Here is a 16964-nt window from a genome sequence, read left to right on the forward strand (position 1 = left end):
TTATGTCTTTTAAGCAATTAAATCCCTAAGCACATTCAAACAATTTCCCTCAAGTACACTGAAAAGATATCAAATGTTAAATTAGCCTTTCATCTTGCAAAAACATTTCAAAACCTTAGACTTAGGTTGCATTCATCCGTATCTAAAGAACCATTAAAAAAAATACAATCTGTAAGTCTTTTCACAATTCCCATTTGGTCAGCCTCCTTAAATGAAAAAACCCCAAACAAAAACCTCCACCCAGAAACTCAACCCAGTATGCTTCTCTGCAAAATTGCAGGCAACTGAAAACTATTCCTGTGCTCCATTATATAAATTCTCTCTCTTAAGGGGTAAGCCTTAATCATTTAAAGCTATTATTTATTGTTCACAATAAAATGGGTTTTGCATTTTAGATCAGTGTAAATGCAATGACTGCACCTGTTTCCATATATACAAATACGAGACTCTATTCTGATCTAATATATTTTGAAATCTTTTAAGTGAGAATAAAACCCTGGCTCACTTCTCTTTACACTAACTGCAATACAAATACCAGTAAAGAGACAAAGAGGAGAGGCAAGTTTCAGTCACATTATTGGCTTGCTGCATAATGGCAACATCTTTTCCTCTCAATTTCCTAACCTGAAGAGCAGTAATTTTTTTTTTTTTTGAATTCTACAAAATTAATTTCAAGCTTTTGATTAAAGAGTGTTGACTAAAGTAAGTTAAACTCATGAGCTATGGTCCACTTATAGCAACACATGCTGCGAATGAAGTATGCATATTATGCTTTGAGTTAGTAAAAGCTTTCTGACTGCAAGTCCTTGATTTTTCAACAGTGATAGTAACCCTTCTGATTTCAAGTTTCATTTAGTAATTTAAGAATAAACCCAAAAACTGAACTCAGTGGTAAATGGCATATTCCAACAGGATGGTGTGGTTGCTTTCAATTAGGAATAGCAGAAACAACACTGTAAACTGTTCTAGAAAGAAACTGGATGTGATGAGTAACTTCTTTTTCCCCCCAAAGAGACCTTGTAAGTTGATTTTTATAAAAACGAACCTTATTGACTCTCCTTTTCAACTTACACAAGACCTTCTCAAAAGGCTATGAAACAACACATACTCCAGTGTCACCTAACTTTATGCCACTCTCTTAGTACAGATGGCTATAATATCATTCAGATGTGAGAGTACTTGGGAGAGAGAAGCATGTGGATAAAAGCCAGCCAACTCAAACTTAAACCAAGCCAGATAAAGATGATTATGGTGAGAAGTGGGAAATTCTCAGTGGAGCAAAAGAAAGATATACACTTTTTTCTCCATAATATTAATTAAAAGTGAGCAGAGAGACTTTTTATACATTTTACAGACAATTTGAATCAATGGTTAATATAGATGCTGTTAAGCTTCAATTACATACAGATACTAGCCTGAGGCATCAGATGTAAAAAATCTCTCTCACCAAATTAAAGGCATTTAAAAGCAAGGAAATAAAGGCTGGGCATACTGCTTTATTGCAAGATTACTATGAATATTGCTATAAATATTGGTCTAAAACTCAGTTCTGTAACTACATTTTGTTTTGTTCAAAGGCAAATGAACTCAAGCTGAGAGAGGTACAGAGAAGGCCTATTTGATACCTGGGAAATGTAAGTTCTACCTTAAGAGAAAAATCAAAGACCTTGTTTTGTTTAGCCTACGATAAATTAAAACTGTGGGCTATGACTGCATTTATAAACACAACCATGAGTAAGAAGAGTAACACTAAAGAAGAAAAAGCCCTACAAAAAATAAGGGACAACAGATTGGTATAAAGGGACTATGAGTAAATTTAGCCTGGAAATTAGAAAAAGTCCATCCAAGTCCTCAGGTTATTCAATAGCTTCTGCAGAGGAACAGCAGGGACAAACCACTAATTACTTTTAATATGGAGCACACATTGCTTATGAAGCCAAGAAAAAGACTGTTTTACCCTGGAGGTCCGTTTCAGTTCCATGTTCTTTTCTCATTATGATCCTGCTTATGAAGCATGGGACTTGAGACCAGTGAGTCAGTGGGGAGTTGCTGTATGTCCTTTAATGCCACAACCACCAGAGCAATCACCCTCACTGTATGGGGCACAGAAAAGCCTAAATGATCTATTCTTCTAACCCTCTTAAACGATAAGTACAAATAAGTGTCTTAATTGTCTGAAAGCATATAATGAAACAAGGATCTGATTAGAATTTAAAAATTGATTTGACAGTACAGTGATATTGCTATCCTCCATAATGATCAAATAGACTGTTTTGGTTACCTTACAACATTTCTGGTTCAAACAATTAACACAATCTTTGCGTGACACTGCTTTTATGAAGATAAGGTTGATAACATACAGAAAAAGCACATTAAAAGACCTAAATGTTAAAAGCTTAAATGGCTGCAACTCTCATTAAAGTTGTCACATCACTGGACCAAGTCTAAACGACAAAGATTTCCTGAATTATTTCTCTAACTGTGAAATACTGTCACTATTAGTGTCAGAGAATGTTTTCTACAGTCAGGACTGAAGAGGACTCAATCTTCCAACTCTTTCATGAGAAATGACAACTTTGAATTACTGCACCACATGGAACCAAATCAATTTCATCTGACAACTTTCGGGTTTAAAAAAAAAATAATTAAAAGGAAGAAAAGAAACAAAGTGCATAAAACAGGAAAACAAACAACAGAAATAAATAAAATAGCAGTTGCTTATGGACCAGAGACAGAGGTTGTCTTATACCTCCGCAAGGTCCGAAAAGAGTGCTTGGCTTGTGCTACGTCTCAAAGTATCCCAATAGCTTCTGGGGACAAGGTCCTCGCCTTCTGTTTTAAGAACCTGCAGAAGTTTCAAGAAGCACAATTGTTTGAAAACCAAAGAACAATAAAACAACTGCTTACAGACTTTAAAATCTCTTCCAACTGATCTTCAAAAGCATGGCTTGATTCTTTTGCTTCTACACAGAAATTTCTACCCAGTTACATGACACTTTGTAAATCAAAGGAACACTAGTATATTACAGCTTATGACTCATAGCTTGGCTGTGCCAAAAGTATCAACAGACTCTACTTTCCCAAACAAAATAATTTAGAGAAAATATTTATTGAAAGTAAATGCAAAAATGTCCTCTAAAACTCAGTATTTTGCTGTTGCTTGTCCAACAACTCTTTTTTGCCAAAAAATATTTATTTATATTCTTACAATATGAAATTTGTTTTCCCATTGGTCAAAATGGAAATGCTACCATCTAATTAGTTATATAAATGAATTTCATCCAATAATCAGGATGACATCCTTCCAACAATAAAGAAACGCAAAAAAAAAGCCTAGTAAGTCCAACTTCAGCTGTAACATACTCATCAAAAGACCACTATGTGCATGTGATGATCAAACTTACCTTGTTTAAACGGAAAATACATTTACATTTTTGCTCTGAAATGTTTTGTATCTGGAAGCCTGAAAAATCCTCCCTTATTAAAATAGGCCTTCCTTTATCTTGCAATTAGTTTTGAAAGATCTACCTAATAAATTTCTTTTTTTCCCCAAAATGAATCTAGGGGAGGTGATCCTAAAGACAGCAGAAGGCTATCTGAATTTGCTTAAGGTTATTGCAACTGAATCAATTTTCCCCTTTCTCTCCAGAACTCAATGTAAACTAGGTCGTCTACTTTCAGGGCTTCCCACTCATGTCCATGTGGGCACGCAAGACAAAGGCAGAATGTGTTTAGTCTTCTAACTACAAATGAAAACCATTTTTTTTTTTTTTTTTTTTTTTGAGTCAACACATACTATTCTCTTAGAAGTTTACACTGATGTGACTGCTGTACCATGTGTAAAACCACACTGTTATCGTAAAGAATACTGTACAGAATTTAAGGTTTATTGTCTCTATATATTCCACAATGTCAATCATGGAAATATAAATTTAATTCTTTAAACAGTTGAAATATAGTACAATTTCTCTTTTTCCTTAATGTTCTTTAGCACAGTATCTCCTCAGGTAACAGGTCTTCAATACACTTGCAGTACATCCAGCAGTGATACACAGTTACCTGCGTGAAGATAGTATTTAAGGGCTACATTACAATCAGTGTAATGGGGCTCAGTACTTATAGAAACATCCTGTATTAATTTGCTTCAGATATATTTTACATGTTTATAAAAATGCATCTGTATATGAACGATTATGTAAATTTACATCGTACACAAATAAGGTTCTTAATACTACAGAAACAGTATTCCAGCAGTAAGTCAGTATGTAATTAAAAAAAAGATAAAAATGCATTAAGATATGTAATACGAAGTGTGTCTGTCTACACAATACTAACGTATTTGCTGGAAGGAAATATGCTAAGTAATTTAAAATTTTTTTCAACTTGTGTACCACTTCCACAAGCTCTATTACGTACTTTCTCCACCAGCCAATTCAACTCATCACTTTCTGTGAATTGTCATGAAAGAAGCATAAGAAACTACCAGGAATTATATTTATGCTCAATGTATATTATACTTTTATTTCCACTTTGAAAAATTCTGGTTTTATCTTTCTCTTATTTTGGAGTGACAGTTCCTACACTGTCGCCACAGTAGTCTCATACAACTCCGTTCAGTCCTAAATTGCTAAACTACAGGATTAGGTCCTCAGGGCATTGGTTTCTCTCTTACATTTATTTATACCTTTGGTATTTACTGGGTCATGTGTATGAACACCACCTCAATCCCTTATCCAGAAAATAATGTAATATAGATATTTTAAGTATTCACTGAATCTGCTCTCTTACTGGAGATTTACTTTAGCCAATGGAGTTAGTATTTCTGGGCATGCACGTTTTATTTTCCTTACATACATCTCATCATAATTATCATGTTCCGGTTGGCATTTGGCTAGTAAGAGCACTCATGCAACACATGCTGAAGTAGTCTTAACACACAACTGCAGTATGCACCAGAACATGACTTGAAAGAATTAACCTATGCAAATGAAAAGACAAAAATATTTAACCCATTTAAAACTTCACTGTATGCACCCTATGGCTTAGGCTTTGTAATTTCTCAAAAAATTAGAACTGTTTTGAAGGATGAAGTGAGGAAAAGGGCCCAACACAGCACTTTGTACTACCCCAGACATTTCAGAGCTGCATCTCCTAGGTCTTGAGTATCTTCAACTATCCAGGACACCAAGTGAAACTGAAAAGGCTGCTACAATTCTTGTTTCAGTAGGAGAAATAGAAATAAAAATATCAATATTCTGGGGTGGGAGATTTGTTGGACACTGTGAATTCCTATACATCTGAGTCTCCTTTGTGTGCAGATCTCTATTCAGGTCGTCGGAGGGAAGGAAAAGATGGTGCACACCTAGGCATGACCTTGATACAGAGTTAGGATGTGGCTGGAGTGGACCATATCTAGAAGGAGATTTTTTTACTTAAGCTGAAAGCTATTATATGAGTAGGAAAGCCTAACTAGTTTGATTTCAGTTTAAAATCGGATGCAGCACAAGAATATGGCAACCACCGTACAGCACCTTTCACTGCAGTAAAGCCTGATCTAAAACCCACTATTCTCACAACATTGCAGCATCTATATCCTGTCACTGCACCTTTTCATTCAACAGAGTTCCTTCCTGAATACCACCCAAACTGTACGTGCTAACTTCACAAGAAATAAAGCTGTGCATTCCTGTGAAAGATTATATAAAGAAACAGACTTTAAAACTGTAAATTCACTAGTTATCTAATTCTTGTAGGTTCCCTCCCCTCACTTTGAATATCACAATAATCATACCAAAACAAGTTTAATTCTTCTATTTTAACATCACATCAAACTTTTTTTACAACAGCTTTACTTCTGCTGTGATCCAAAAATTAATCAGGTCAGGGTGAAGACATTAAAAAACCCAGATCTCTCTTGCTTATTCTCTCCCCCATTCCTTAAAACTGATGACGTTTACTGTCACCTACATAATACAGGGACTATTTTCTGTAAAATCCTATTCTAGCTCAGCACTGAAATGTCTTATTTATTTATTCTGCAAGTGAAGCAGATAGCTCTCTTTTTATTTGACTATTACTTCTCAATATACATAAGGAGACAAGACAAACATGGATCAAATGACTCATGCAGAATGACTTAATTTACATACATTAATTAAAAACAAGTCTGTAATTTCTTAAGATATACTTTGTCCTTTCCATTAAAAATATCATTTCCTTCATTTTATATAAATAGAGCGAGCAACCTTTCCTCCTGGTAGGCTTGCCTGTTTTAGAATGCATGCAACAAGCATGCACAACCTTTTATGCAATTAAAGATCCATCACACTTGTACTAATTAGCAGAAGTAATTTACTTGATGAAAAAGATAAATATAATATATTTTCTTATGGCATATTATTTCACCTCTCTGGTGAAGACTGCATAAATTGAAAATAATTAGAGTACATACACTGTTAGTAGAAGTATGATATCCATAAAGTTGAAGACGCTGACATACAGCAAAAACGGGCCAACCCAAGTATCACATGTCAGAATGAAGCCAAAAGAAGGAAAAAAAAATAAAGACAACAGAATAGGTTAAGACACAGGAATAGTTTATATATTATTAGATTTGTTGTTTTTGAAACGACAGTGAAGAAAAAATGGTTTATTTTCAATCTCATTCTTTAAATTTTCAAAAAAGAAGTAAGAAGTTGCAGACATTGCTCTCAGGAGAAATGTTCCATTTGGTTATCTTTACTTTTTCCAAAAGCTCTTAATTTGGGTGTAAGTTTCCTTTGTTCAGAATAAATAGTGTGTGAGAGATTCAACAAGTGACCTACAGTTTTGAAAAGCTGAGAAGGATAGGTCTCTCTGAGTCAGAAGAAAAGATCCCTTTTTATGCTTAGGGAAGGTTTAAAAAGTATTAATTTTTTAAATTGAAACTTCCTATGTTTTCAGAGACAAAGATCTGAGATCAAGCATCTATGGTCCCAAAAGGATAATGGGCACTATGAGAAGCTTTGCATGTATGTCAAAATGTTTCTTATAATAAGGAAATTTTGCCATAAATATGCAAATTACAAATGAACATGTTTTTTTCTGTCGTGGGCTTGACAGAGATTTGTCCCTAATTTTTACTTGTCCAACAGTAAAATAAGATCCTGCTACTGCTGTCATCCTTCAAGACAAACCACCACAGACTTGTCTATTTCTGACTTACCTTTCTTATGCACAGAAGAAATGCAAATTTGACCTTAAATAAGAATGAGTATTCAATATTCCACAAAAATCTAGTCACATAATATAAGCAACTAAAACCATTTTGCATTAGTCATAAGCAGTATTTAAAAAAAAAAAAAGTGATTTTTAATATAAAATCTAAGTTGACTTGCAACATCAGCTATTTTAAAAGTACTATGTTAATAACAAGCATGGATCAGTATGTCTACCTGAACAGTTTCCGTTAGTTCTGGGAGCAGGAGTATAGTTTGGTCTTGCCACTGAGATCTCTAACTCTTATACACAATAACACTGGGTCATTACTACTCACTTTTCCTACATTTATAGATTCCAAATGGAATCAATGCTATTGTCATAATATGTAATACAGTATTTAAACACCAATTTCTTCTTTCTATAGACCACTTAAATATTTTTTTCAATAACTGCAGTTTAGGCTAAATATATAGCTTTTTTTGTTATATAGTTATACATATTCTTTTAATGATATGAATTTATTTTTTAAAAAAAACTTGAAAGTGATTAGTGAAATCACACACGCACAACTTTGTCCTACAACAAAGAAAACAAGCCAACTACCAGCTGCAACTTTTCTAATTTACTTACCAGCATTGCACGTTTTTCTTCATCTCCTTTTCTTTCTCTCTTCTCATTTTTTTTCCTGAAAATCTCTTGTAGCTAAAAAGTAAACCGTTTTGTTCCTAATTAGTTTTCAGACTATTTCACATGCATAACAATTATTCATCATGCGGAACACTGCAAACAGTATTAAAACACAGTTTTTTACTAAAATATCAGTGTTTCAATGATGCTTTACTGTTCATGTTCATGCCTTCACACTCCTTCTGTCACCTTCACCACCACACAGAAAGGAAAAAGGAAATACTTTTTCCACAAAGTAAGGCTAATAATTCTATTTGGGAGCACAAAACTAAGAACATCCTATTTAGCTTTATATTTTAGCCAACGCAGCCTATATAAAAAGGGGGAGTTCCAGCCATTTTCACCACCTCCTTTCTTGTCGGGTGCTAATTAGTATCTGTGTGGCTATTTAGGCAGCTGGATCAACCTTCTTTTCAGATTGTTAGTTTCCAACAAGATCAGTTTTTACTCCTGCTGGCACAAGGGAAGGGTGGAAACACCCGGTGGGGGTGAAACATTCCCCTTCAGCAGCAACAAACTACTACTCAAGAGTAATTTATCAAGTACTGTTTTTTTTTTTTCAAGTCTGTTCAAAGAATACCTTCAGGTCTTGTAAAATACCCCTTTCACAACTTTCGCTACATTAAGAGCTTTAAACATGACTTCTGAGAAAACCTCAAATACAAGATTTAAAACAGACAGACATTATTAAACATATTTATTTTTGGAAACCGCAAAGAAAAATTTTAGACTAAGAAATGGTATGTACTACTTATCTTTCTTTGTAAGTATCTGTATTCTTTAAATGGTTTTATTTATAGTAATACTTACTAATATTTGCAAACCATTAGAAAAAAGTGACACCGTGTTTACTCTTCATAGGAGACAGAGCAGTATTAACTATGATCCCATCTATATCTCTACCAGTGAGCGTCAGCGTTTCAAAAATTGGACCTGAAAATATTGTACTGCCACTTGCAGCATTTGCTAACCTCAGAATGGCTGAAAAAAGAATAAACACTGTGGCTGACAAATTTGTTTTATCTAGAATATGGTATTTTCAGAACCAAACATCATGGCGGTAGTACCATAAACAAACAATTGTGGCAGTCATTTCAAAGACCCAATTTTACCTACCAGAAGCCTGATAAAAATCTGATACTGTAATGACACACATACAGAGCTCCCTAGGTATTGGAATGAGAAAGTTAAACTATGTGTGATAAATTCTGCAAGTAAATTTTCCAAATTTGACTTCAGAATACCATATTTCAGAGAAGGCAGATGACTAAGACAAAGGGATCAGCAAACTCTACTGGCAGGGGTATAACAACACTGAAATAAATGAATACAGTGTTTAGCAATTAAATAGCAAACACATTTATAAATAACATTTTATGAATACTGATAGAACAAGAGGAAATGGCCTCAAGTTGCACCAGGGGAGGTTTAGATTGGATATTAGGGAAAATTTCTTTACTGAAAGAGTTGTCAAGCATTGGAACAGACTGCCCAGGGAAGTGGCGGAGTGTGTTCAAAAAACGTGTAGACATGGCACTCTGGGACATGGTTTAGTGGGCATGGTGGTGTTGGGTTGATGGTTGGACTTGATGATATTTGGAGGTCTTTTCCAACCTTAATGATTCTATGAATTTCCAAAATTGACTACTGTGTTCTGGAATTGCCTGTAAGGCAAATACAGACCAGAATATTATGTGTGTCACTGTATCTATTCTTGCATACTGCATCAATTTACAGACCTTGGTATGTTTTTCCTAGTATTTTTTAAAAGCTGCAGGAACCAATTACTGTAACCTATGCTGACAAGGAAGGAGTCATGACAGGACATTGAGCTGGATGGCCTAGAGTATTACAGAGTTTGCAATCCAAAACTGTGGAAAGAAGAAAGGTAAACGAAGAGAGAGAAGTAGAAAGAAAATACCTTTTGAAAAGTGACAAGCCATCAAATAGGAGAGAAAAGTGGCAGTAATTGAAAAATAAGAAAGACTGGTAAAAAGCAATGCATCCTTGGATGTATTTTCCCTGCCACAGAGGCAAAGGGAATAGGATTCTGTTGCATTCATCATTAAAGCACTTGCTAAACTTCTGGAAATGGATCTTTTGTTCAGAAGGAGTGCTATAGGATACCAGCGAATAGAAAAGTGAATGTGAAAAGGATCTACGAGTACTTTCATTGGAACGTTGTTTGAAATAGGATGAGATTGACTGCTGAAAGGAGCAAAAACAAGATCTCCTGTAACAAGGGAACACAATCCTTCTGTTCCCTGACCTCACCCCTATGACATAAGCAAAAAGGAAAGCACAAACACCATAGAATTAGCTTACAAAAACGCTAAAGAAGTTACCAGAAAAATTAAGTATTTTTCAACTCTCCACTACACATGCTCTTCAAGAATCACGTAACATGTGAACTCTACACCAATCTCTTCAAAGTCTCTTCACTTACAAAACTGAATAGTATTCGATATATTTCTAATTTTATGATAGCTGACTGTCATCAACGGAGAAGTATTTTGCAAATGGATATAGTTCAAATACCAATACTTACAGTCTCCTGCTTCCAGGCACACAGGAGATGAATGATGTACACCCAAGCAAGGTGAGTACAGATGCCAAATGTATGTTCTGGGGCCAGGTCTACCACAGCTGCAGCATCACCAAATCAACTTTTATTTTCATATTTGCTTTTATTTACACAGACAGACATTACCTATCTACATACCTATCTGTTTTAGTCTTTCTCACTTCAGATCTAACATTCTGACTTATGGGTTTTGATCTAATTTTTGAAAGGTCACTGACATGGAAATCAATCAGAGGGTCAGGTTTATTCTATACAAATTTGTTAAATACAGTAATAGGTGGAGAACAGTATATCTAATGTTTGAAAATTCTCCTTCCTTTCTTCTATTCACCAAGTCTGGCAACAGGAAAAGAATAACAAGGAGAAATTTTTATCAGGGCCCATGACAGAGAACAAATAAAAAGTAGGATATGAAGAGGACTATAAAAGCACAGTTAGAAAGAAAGATGCAATATCCTTAGTTAAATGTTGTCCTTGCTTCCTGCCTTATATACTTATTTGATTTAATTTTCAACATCAGTTTCTGAAAGACAAAGCCTCCTTCTTCAATTTCCTCCCACTTTGCTGTTGCAGTGGAAGCCTTTTCTTTAATAAAAAAAAAAAACCCAAAAAACCCCACCAGTCAGTCTATTCCAACACTTTCTCTTTTATGGAATCGTGAAAGTTTTTTTTTTTTTCTTTCTTCTTCTTCTATTTTTCCTTTGGCCAATTAATCCAATGTTTGCTGGCTTTTTCCCCTGACCAGAGGAGACTGTTACTAGGAATTAGCAAATATAAGGACATGTACCTTTAATATTAGAATACAAAAAATGATCAGCATGCCACAATTTGCAAGTGGTGACAGCTTCGAAAATAAATGAGATCTGTTCTGCTTAAGCTATACCACCAGAAAACAAGTCCCCTAGATGACAGAACTCACTCACTTGGCTGTGTATCACTTCCTTGAAAAGAACAACTGAGGGAAGTTCAGTGGGTTGAGGACAGTTTCTTTCAGGTTTCTGTTTTCTTTAGGTTAGCATAGCTTATCTGAATCAAGCCTTGTAACTTAGCTTGAAAACAATTAAGAAACAGCACACAGGGAATTAGGGTGTCTTCATTTTAAATCAATAGTGGTCTGACACTTAAATCCATTCCATGTGTCTGTTTCATCCTTCATATTTTGTTCCATCTTCTTCAGTAAGACAGGGCACTTTTTCTCATAGGTACTTACTGTATTTATAAACTCAACTACACAAAAATGTACGAAGATAAGAATTGATGTCTTCTGCAAATACCCTTTTTACAAACATCTGATGCAATTCTTTTATTTTTTATACCGTTAATAGCCTGTACTTGTTCAATAGAAAATAAAGGCCTCATGCAGTCTTCAGAAAGCTTGTCTAAACCACTAACCACAACCCTTTAAATGCTAATTTCTAAAGAAATGTCAAAAACTATGTTTGCTATAGCTGAGTGTTTCGGTGTAAACCCAGACATCTGTTGCATATGGACATTATCAGTTTATAAAACTCTGATTTATACTGTATATAAATGGGCTGAACTAGGTATATGTACAGTACGTTTTATTTCATTACAAATCTTGTCCAAAACAGATTATAGTGTTACATTGTATCAGTCAATATTTTCAGGGCACCTGGGATTATAAGCAGAATGAATGACAACGTGAAGTGGTCTCCCAGGAAAAGATTCTTTCACAAGGCCCTCCATCATTATAGCAATTAAATAATTTTGCTGACCACTGATGCAGCAGTATTGCTTTAATAGCCTAATTATCTGTTAACGTAGTAGTAATTTAAAAGATCCAGAATAAAAACTGGAATTAAGTTTCAAAAATCATTATATACAACACACCCATGCACTGTAATAAGGAGACACTATTCACAATTTATGTTACTATTTCCTATTTTAAATACGGCAAATAACTAAATTCAGTGAAGAATACTCTCATGAGTATTGACATCATCACAAGTCTCAGTCCAGACAAAAAAAATGAATTTCAAGATTACTTTCAAGAATTCAAAGACTGAAAATATACATACCACTAAGAATTCCTTTTTGTCCACCATCTCATTGCCATCGGTATCAAACATGTTGAAAGCAATTCTAAAACCTGCATGAGGCTCTGCCAAGAAAAAAAAGCCCCATTCAGTTATTTATTTGCTTGGAAAGAGAGCAAATATAAAACTCTAAGAAATTATTTGATGTCTGTTTATAAAAGCCGTATCCTCAACTAATTTAAATTAGTACTGTTGTGTACATAATAAATGCAAACCATAACATCTGTAAAACAGTATTATCCATGTCATGAAAACAAAAGGCATGCTCACAAATTCATAGATTAGAGGAAAGAGACAGTAGAAATAGAACATGAAATATATAAAAAAAATCTCACAGTAATGGCTGGTTAGGTAGTTAAGAGTGTTAGTTTGTAACTAGAGTCCATTTTATGTTACAAACCACAAGTTTGTAGAAAATAGGCTTTTTATGAAGACACAGTGTTCTAAAAGACACTTGTAAAAAGTTTTGCAAAAAATGTACAGGATGCAACTTCTGGTCAAAACAAATGACGTGCTGAAAGAGACCCAGAATTTTCTTATTTACATGCTTAGAGTAATTGAAATTCGAAATCAGGTTAGAATTTTAAATTCTTTCCAAAGTGTGGGGACTTTGAAGGTAATGGTAAGTGAAAGCCTTTAGGCAACATTTTGGTGATACTCAATGATTTGCAATATGGATGAATTATGGCCAAAAGTTAGTCCAGATAACAAAGAAATGATGGAAGGATATCCATAGATCCAGCAGCTAGGGACTGTAAGGGTTCAGGGTCAAGTGCCTGCTCTGATTCACAGTATGACTCCAAATCATGTCTGAAGGAAAACCTAATGAATCCAACAGAATTTTTTTAATTCTATACAAAGGAAAGACAAGAAAAACACTTCACTCCTTCCCAAAAAACACCTTTTAAAACATCAAAACAAAGTCCGTATCAGGCGTAGTTTACTCTAGTTCTTCTTTGTTCATTCTTCCACTTTGTTTTTATGGATGATAACAGAATAAGTATTCAGTGATAAGAACAAATATTCAGTATTGATAGTGTTTTCTAACATAAATAAACATCTACTTTAGTTTGACAGATCTTATATTTTATATTTTGTCATTGTCTCATTGATGTCACCCATTATGCACTAATAGGTGAAACAATCCAGTAAGAATGTATATCTTTCTCTTCTTCCTATAATCAATGTCCTTTATGAAGTTCAGTAAATTCTGCTAGAAATTTTGTAGGAATTTCCAAGAAGAAAATAAATTTAAGCTTTTAACTGGGGTTTAGCTGAAGTTTATGGCTCAACTTTCTCAACAGTCAGTAAAAGGTGTTCTAGATAATAAAGCACTTAAATAAAACATAACACAGGATTCCAGTAGGAAAGGAGAAGTTCAAATGGACATAGAGATGCATGATACATTTTCTTCCGTATTGGGATATGCAGGAGAAGAAAAAAAAAAAAAAGAAAAGGAGTAACATACAGCAATACATTCAGAGCTTAGAAATTTGTAAGGAAGTTTTGTTGGGGTTTTTTTTTCCAAAAATACTTACTTGTTAAAATACATAAGAGGAATAAATATTCTGTGTAAGATATCACACCTGAAGACAAAAAAAAAAAAGTTATGCCATATTAGTTTCACCTCATCTTCACATCCTAAACTTGAAAATATTAAATCTATGTATAAGGAGGATAATTGTTGTACATGTGTATATGCATATTCATACTTCCATGCACGTGACTGTATTCAACCTGGTCAATGAGTCTAAAATACTGAAGCATGGCGGGGGGCGGGAGGGGGGGGGGAGTCTGGGGGGAGTGTGTGTTGAGTATTTTAGGGGAGGAATACACTAAATATGGCAAATAAACAACTACAGTCAGTGGGGAATGGCTCATTAAATAGGAGCTGCCTAGATTTTTAGAAACTGATAGAAATTATTTTTCCATCTTTTTCCAAAAACCCCCACTAATAGTTCATGGCAACACTCTCTAACAGTATGACAGCATTTACTCTGAGAACATTAATAGTGCTCCCTCCTGATATGTACCACTTGAATACAGTTCTTGACTTTAATACGTGCTTTGTAAGTGGCATGTCCTGTATCAACTGAAAACTTGGCTTCATGTTACCTATGAATGCCTAGATTTGGGCTTTTGAGTTGTCTTCATATGCACATTTTCATAATCATCACTTGGAATTTATATTAAAACTTGTACTAAATGAATGTGTAAATTTTGTAAATATTTTAAAAGCCTGTTAAGAGACATTTGTACTATGTCTTCTACATTCAGAAGATCTGTAAGGAATACATTCTAAGCCTTTCACCTTTTGTTAGATGTCAAAAGGCAATCACAGTGTGGAATGGCACTTCCTAGTCTCTTCAGAAGTGATTAAGGCAAAATTTAAATAAGAACTAAGTCAATATCAATATTGCCTGTATCAGAAATTATGTAGCCAGCAGGAGTAGGGAAGTGATTGTACTCCTCTACTCAGCACTGGTGAGGCCGCACCTTGAATACTGTGTTCAGTTTTGAGCCCCTCACTACAAGTAGGATGTTGAGGAGCTGGAGCGAAGCTAGTGAGGGCTCTGGAGCACAAGTCTTATGAGGAGCAGCTGAGGGAACTGGGGTTGTCCACTCTGGAGAAGAGGAGGCTGAGGGGAGACGTTATTGCTCTCTACAACTACCTGAAAGGGGGTTGTGGTAAGGTGGGTGTTGGTGTCTTCTCCCAAGTAACTGGCGATAGTAGGAGAGGAAATGGCCTCAAGTTGTGCCAGAGAAGGTTTAGACTAGATATTAGGAAAAATTTCTTTACTGAGAGAGTGGTCAAGCATTGGAACAGGCTGCCCAGGGAGGTGGTGGGGTCACCATCACTGGAAGTGTTCAAAAAATGTGTAGATGTGTCACTTCAGGATATGGTTTAGTGGGCACGGTGGTGTTGGGTTGATGGTTGGGCTTGATGATCTGAAAGGTCTTTTCCAACCTTAATGATTCTGTGATTAATATCTAAATAGTATGCCTGGTGCCATAAGCTGTACTTCTCCTTTTCTAGCTCTTCTGTAAAAGAGATAACCTTGCAGAATGCCCATATAGTTCCAATGAAGAGAAGCATCTTAGAGTTCAACAAAAACTGAAAGCAATGACTTGCAGCTCTCCCAAAAAGCCCTTAGCTCTAATGATTTTCAAGGCTGAACTAGCAAAACTGGTTCTTTATTTCTAACCAATTGATTTTTTCTGTTCTGCAAAACCAAAAGTGTTAAGTCAGTCCACAATATTAAACTATTTCAAAAGAGTAAAAAAAAAAAAAAAAAGTATTTAGGTGCCTGAGAGTAAAGATGTCTATCAGCTGGGATTTTCAAAAGTTGCTGGCTGTCTCCTTGATTTCAGTCCAAGTCAGGTGCAAAAGTTTTTCTAAAAACATCCACAGCTTTGGATGTTTAAATATCTTTTAAAATCTGACTTAACTGAATATGTGACAAACTATGTAAATAGTAATCTGATTTTTTTTCACTGAAAAACCTCTAAAATTAAAACTCAAAACACTGTATCATTCATGTGGTTTTTACAATTATTTGAACACATTTAACATCAGCACTTTCAAAGTAAGAAACTTTGGTATCTTCTACTAATATTTACAGCACAAAAAGTTCTAATTAATTCTGTCCTGAAATAATACTCAGAAGGGACCTTCTGTCCTCTTGAATAGCTGAGATATGAAAATCTCAGCTATATTTCTTTTGTATCTGTCCAGATGCCTCCCCAAACCTTTGATCATGCAATACTCCTCCCTAAAAGCCAACTGTTCTGAAAGAGGAGTGCCTTTAAGAGAATCATGTCTACTATCCTCAAACATAAAAGAAAAAATAACCAAGCACAGAGATCTCCACAGATATCACAAAGACCGGAATATAAAGACAATACAAAAGAAAGACAGTTAACTGAATTGCCTTTGGGACCAAATCACATACTAGAAAGAATCACTAAAACCCTCAACCTTTACCAGCTGAAACTCTCCCAATCCTCCCAACTTCCATTCCATTCATGGAAAAAAGGCATTTTCCCACCTTTTGATCCAAGAGCAAATTTAAGTCTTCAGAACCAAAACTTTACTACTGCTAGTAGATGTAGTTAGGAAGGCTACTAAATATTTTTAATTATCACCTACTCTTTTCCTCAATTTACACATAGCTCCACACTGAAAATTAGCAAGCATTTAAGTGACACATGCTCTATGCTTTATCTTCTTGCTTTTAGACAGCCGCTTGCAGAAATTAGTTTTCAAAGGTCTGTTTGAATCTGTTTGGACAAGCAGCTATCAAGAAATCAGATACCTCAAAGGTTCTCATTCAGTGATGTAAAACATTCTTTAATAGCCAGTCAGTAAATGTAAATATGTATTTTTGTTTGTTTGATGACACCTTCTTTGTTGTAAAAGGAGGAAGAAAGTGCAA

General features: G+C 34.9%; 1 protein-coding gene across 4 annotated transcripts in view; it reads right to left on the reverse strand.

The window, feature by feature from the left end:
* Nucleotides 1-16964, reverse strand: part of MICU3 (mitochondrial calcium uptake family member 3) — a gene marked incomplete at its 3' end in the record, with an annotated part of 52308 nt that overhangs the window by 13326 nt on the left and 22018 nt on the right. For all 4 annotated transcript variants that reach the window (XM_081998967.1, XM_081998966.1, XM_081998965.1 and 1 more), the window contains 5 exons: nucleotides 14067-14114; nucleotides 12511-12593; nucleotides 7831-7902; nucleotides 6452-6490; nucleotides 2750-2845 (listed from right to left, as the gene is read on the reverse strand). In XM_081998967.1, coding sequence (XP_081855093.1) covers nucleotides 2750-2845; nucleotides 6452-6490; nucleotides 7831-7902; nucleotides 12511-12593; nucleotides 14067-14114 — 338 coding nt within the window. The remainder of the gene's footprint in view (nucleotides 1-2749; nucleotides 2846-6451; nucleotides 6491-7830; nucleotides 7903-12510; nucleotides 12594-14066; nucleotides 14115-16964) is intronic.

This window comes from Phaethon aethereus, assembly GCF_964289735.1.
Source record: "Phaethon aethereus genome assembly, chromosome: 4".
Lineage (NCBI taxonomy): Eukaryota > Metazoa > Chordata > Aves > Phaethontiformes > Phaethontidae > Phaethon > Phaethon aethereus.